The sequence below is a fragment of the Gymnoscopelus microlampas genome (genome assembly GCF_963454915.1).
Source record: "Gymnoscopelus microlampas genome assembly, chromosome: 23".
NCBI classification, from domain to species: domain Eukaryota; kingdom Metazoa; phylum Chordata; class Actinopteri; order Myctophiformes; family Myctophidae; genus Gymnoscopelus; species Gymnoscopelus microlampas.
The window spans coordinates 584,888-589,887 of record NC_139960.1 but is presented as its reverse complement, the minus strand read 5'-3'; the positions used below and the strand labels follow the sequence as shown (position 1 = coordinate 589,887).

At 42.5% G+C, this 5,000-nt stretch overlaps 1 protein-coding gene across 1 annotated transcript in view; it reads right to left on the bottom strand.

Moving 5' to 3' along the window:
• rassf3 (Ras association domain family member 3) overlaps positions 1-5,000 on the bottom strand; it is a 75,662-nt gene that overhangs the window by 51,182 nt on the left and 19,480 nt on the right. The window contains exon 6 of the mRNA XM_084049926.1: positions 1,788-1,924. Within this exon, the coding sequence (XP_083906052.1) occupies positions 1,788-1,924 (137 nt within the window). The remainder of the gene's footprint in view (positions 1-1,787; positions 1,925-5,000) is intronic.

Genomic DNA, 5,000 nt, shown 5'->3' with positions numbered 1-5,000 from the left:
AGACAGGCAGGCTGGCAGACAGACAGACAGACAGACAGACAGACAGACAGACAGACAGACAGACAGACAGACAGACAGACAGGCAGGCAGGCAGGCAGGCAGGCAGAACTAAATTCTATGTTTTAGAGGGTCCTCAGAGTTGGGAAGCAGTGGTGTAAGCAGTGGTGTAAAGTAACTAAGTACATTTACTCAAGTGCTGTACTTTTTACTGTACAATTTTTAGGTATTTTCTACTTTACTGGAGTATTTCCAATTTTCAGTACTTTTACTTCTACTCCACTATATCTCAGAGGAGATGTATTGTATAAAAAAAAAATACAAATATTGTATTTTTACTCCACTACAATTACATTACAGTCATTTAGCAGACACTTTTATCCAAAGAGACTTACAATAAGTGCATTCAACATAGATAGGCAAGAACCTACCTAGTGCTAAGGTAAGTGCAATATATCAGCTAACAAGCAACAAAGACAATTTGTTCTCAAAACTCAAGGAAAGGTAAGAACAGTGTGAAAGTGCTCTCTGTTGGTTCATACTAGTGTCAGGCTGCCCTCTTGTGGAACGTTCAGGTCATTACACCTGTCTTCCAGTAGGCTACAACAGCAGAACTCAACACAGCTTTATAAAAACATTCTGTCAGTTTTAGAGTTAAAAAATGTTGTAACTGCCAACGTTAAACTTTAATGTAGATAATGTGAACAATGCTTGGAAAGCTCTGTCTAACAAAGTGGAGCTCTGGGTTCCACCTGACTCAGACACTGTAGCAGTTTATGAGGACATTATTACCAACTGTTTGATCTCAGTAAGGGATACAAACAATACTGTTATTGATAAATAACATCATTTATGCAAGGGATAATGCATGGGGAGGTAGTCATTATTGAAATTTAAAGCCCGACAGGGCGATTAACCACCGAGGCGCAGCCGAGGTGGTTAATCGCCCTGAAGGGGCTACTTAATAAATAATAAATTAATAAATAAATACATAAATACATTTACCCAAAAGTAACAACAAAACGAAGTATTTCCTTGCTTACGGCAATGAAAGTATTCCATAAGTATTGGGCTGGGCGGACAAGTTCGCCTCGCAAAAACAAATGACGAAATGGAAAAAAACTCGCCCCAAAACACACTCGCCCCCCATTCTATTTACTGCCGATTTGCCTGTAATACCGCCGGATTTGCCCCGGGGCGACTGTGTTTTGGGGCGAGCGTTTTGGTATTCCCCCGTTGTTGTGCCACGATAAACAAGGAAGCGCAGTGGATCAAATAGAATGACTTCTCGGTTATTGCATCGTCTATTTCTCACTTCAAATGTTTTCAAAAACATTGTTGAGAGCAACGTTTAGTTGTAAATGACGTTGTTTGTTTGTTTACATGGCTGTCATGTTGGATAAAGCATAAAACCAAGCAGCACAGGTTGATATGAGCAGGTGTTCTGAGTCTCTGATTACACAGCGGTCCGTTATAGAGCTCATCGGTCATTATCCAGAAATAATGACCGATGACTGACCAATCAGAATCGAGCATTCAACCAAGCCGTGTAATAAATATATTTATATGATATAATCACCTTTACAGTCATAAATAAAGGCATAAAAAGCTAAAAAGAAACTGTGTGTGTGTGTGTGTGTGTGTGTGTGTGTGTGTGTGTGTGTGTGTGTGTGTGTGTGTGTGTGTGTGTGTGCGTGTGCGTGTGCGTGTGCGTCTGTGTGTGCGTGTGCGTGTGTGTGTGTGTGTGTGTGTGTGTGTGTGTGTGTGTGTGTGTGTGTGTGTGTACTCACAGAGGGCTGTGTGTTGTTGTTGTTCAGGTGGTCTTGTCTCAGGGGGCTCAGAACGGGGTCCAGGCCAGTAGAAGCTCCATGGTTACAGTCCAGCGTCACTCTGTCCCCACAGGCTGTGTGACATGTGTATTTACAACCTGAGGACACACAGGACAATGAACACAGTTATTACATTACAGTACATAAGGGGTCTTCAACGTTTTCAGGCCAAGGACCCCCTCGCTGAGAGAGAGATGAAGCAGGGACCCCCTACTCTATATTGTATAAAATTGTGTTTCAGGTTAAAGCTTTTTTTTTTTTTTTTTACTTAGTCTGCTCTTTTTTCCCTCTACACCTATAGCCTCTTTGCCAAAAATAGCCGATCTACAAGCTCTCAACCCCTGATCATTTTGATAGGATTGGATGGCTTAGGGTTGCGGACAGAGTACAGCAACTTGCTATGGGCCTGGTCTTCAAGATATATCACAACATTGGGATCCCCCTGTATTTGTCAAAATACTTCCAAAATGTTAATGATGTCCACGATCACAATACCAGAGGCAGCTCCACAAACCTTGTCCAACCCTTTTTTGGCTCAACAAAGGGAAGTAACTCGTTCTCATGCTATTCATCAAAAATGTGGAACGCCCTACCAAAAGGAGTAAAGGAGTGTAAAACCCTACTCTCTTTCAAAACAGCCCTAAAGATACACCTTCAGGAGGCTGCAATTGGAAAATGGCCCCTGTCTAAGTCCTAACCTAACCTACCCCCCTACCCCCCCCCCCCCCCCTCTCTCCTTCTCCTTTTGTACATATTTCTCACTCTTCATACCAGTAACCTGTAAACTGATTGTATGACATTCTATAGTAGTTGTGTATATCTGTCTGTCTCTTATATGTCATCATGATTTGAGTGCATGGGGAACTCATTTGAAACAAGCTCTGTGCTTTTATGAGTCTTCCAGTTTAGTAGACCTTGTATTGTGAATTTGTACTTCCATGTACTGTTGTTCTCATGTCTTACTAAATAAAGTACATCAATCAATCAATCAATCAATCAACGCCTCGCAGCACGAGGCGTTGAGAGCTTGTAGATCTGCTATTTTCGGCTAATGTTCCCCTCAGAAAAGGAATTCTAGGGTTCAAGTGGTTAATGTAAAATAACGAAATCATATCACACAAAGATTTGGCGGACCCCCTATAGTAGCTCTGAGGACCCCCCTAGGGGTCCTGGACCCCCTGTTGAAGACCCCTGCATTACATTACAGTCATTTAGCAGACGCTTTTATCCAAAGAGACTTACAATAAGTACATTTAACATAGGTAGGGAACGAAAACTACAAATCACAAGAAGTCTGAAGTGCATTTTCTTCTAAAACAAACAACTAAGAGTATACCTAGTGCTAAGATAAAAGAGACATATATCAGCTACCTACTGTCTTAAACAGATGAGACAAAATAGCAAAATCAAATGAGCACGAGATAAAACAAATAAGTGTATCGACTAAACAAGATCCAATAAAACAATAAAACAAGCGTTCGTACAACTAGTTAACAACAAGTAGGCCAGGCAGAGAGGAAGGGTAGTGTTTACTGAAGAGGTGAGTTTTCAGCTTGTAGAGTTATCAGATGTTATCAGATGTTATCAGATGTTATCAGATGTTATCAGATGTTATCAGATGTTATCAGATGTTATCAGATGTTATCAGATGCTCTTTATCTAGACCAGGGCTGATACAACTTTGATGATGTAGAGGACCGCTATATTTACACACTCACTCCAGAGGGACACGTTAATTATACTGTCGGGCAGGCATTCTATGTCACACAAAAGTAGCAAAAGTAGCAGATCTACAAGCTCAAAACGCGTCGCAGTACGATGCGTTTTGAGCTTGTAGATCTGCTATTTTTTGCTATTGGAATCCTGCATTTTGTGTTGCTATTTTTGAATTGGAATCCTGAAAAGTTATACTTATGTTAACTTTATGAACTTAAATATAAATACATTGGACATAAAAAAGACAATAGAATGTTAATACTAGTCATTAAGTTACTAATATAGACTGAAGTCATTAAAGCGGGTCATGTTTACATGTTCTGAATCATAACAGCTGAAATCAATAATATATCACTATTCTGATATTAACCTGTGGGTGGGTGGGGGCCACATTAAGTGAAGGTGGGGGCCACATTAAGTGAAGGTGGGGGCCGCATGTGGCCCCCGGGCCGCCAGTTGCCCAAGTATGATCTAGAGTGACTTAAGGGGTTTGCAAATGGACCCTTACAGGTCTGTGACTCTGAGAGTGTACACATGGAACCAAATGTATGTTTTCTATGTACTGTGTGTGTGTGTGTGTGTGTGTGTGTGTGTGTGTGTGTGTGTGTGTGTGTTGTCGCCCGGAGGGCAGTTGTTTGCATGAATCGAGATACGCGGCTGACAGAAGCCGAACAAGTAGTTTATGTGGTACCGACACCTCAGGGGCCTTCATATGGCACTATGCCCCATAACAGTCAAGGAGGGCCCAGCTCAGCGGCTCAAGGGCCCTCAGATGGCGCTATGCCCCGTAATAGAGCAGGACCAACTCTGCAGCTCAGGGGCCTTCAGAAATGACCCTAAGAGATGAGCAGATATTAGAAAATGTGTTGGCCACCATAAATGGTGGACTAGCAATCGCCTCTCTTAATGCGGAAAGAGCAAATGTAGAGAGAAATATCGAGGAACTAGGAGAAACGATCGCCAATCTTAATGCAGAAAGAGAAAATGTGGAGAGGAATATCGAGGAATTAGGAGAAACAATGAGAGAGAGAGAGAGCGTCAGAGGGTAGTGATAGAAATCAGCGATGATGAAGACAGGATGGAATCAGACGCTAGGAACAGAGATGCTGTGATAGTGTTAAGCAGTGATGAGGAGAGTGCCATAGAGGAGTTGCAGCAGGGGAGTGAGGAGCACAGGGAGGTGGAGTTAGAACAGGGTCCAGAGGCGACACCCCAACAGCAGCAGCTGAGAAGGTTGATGTTGCAACGACCACAATCACCAGGCCGCATCATCACCAGGTTGCATCATTCCCTGGTCTACGTGCCTTCCACTCCAGGAAGGGGGAATTCACCTACCCCTCCATCATCACCGGACAGTCCATAAGAGAATCAGTGGCGATGAGGGAGATCAGAGCGATCCTCCACCATATTGTTTCATATATTCATTGCATGGATGCCTTATGCCTAAACTGTGTTAAT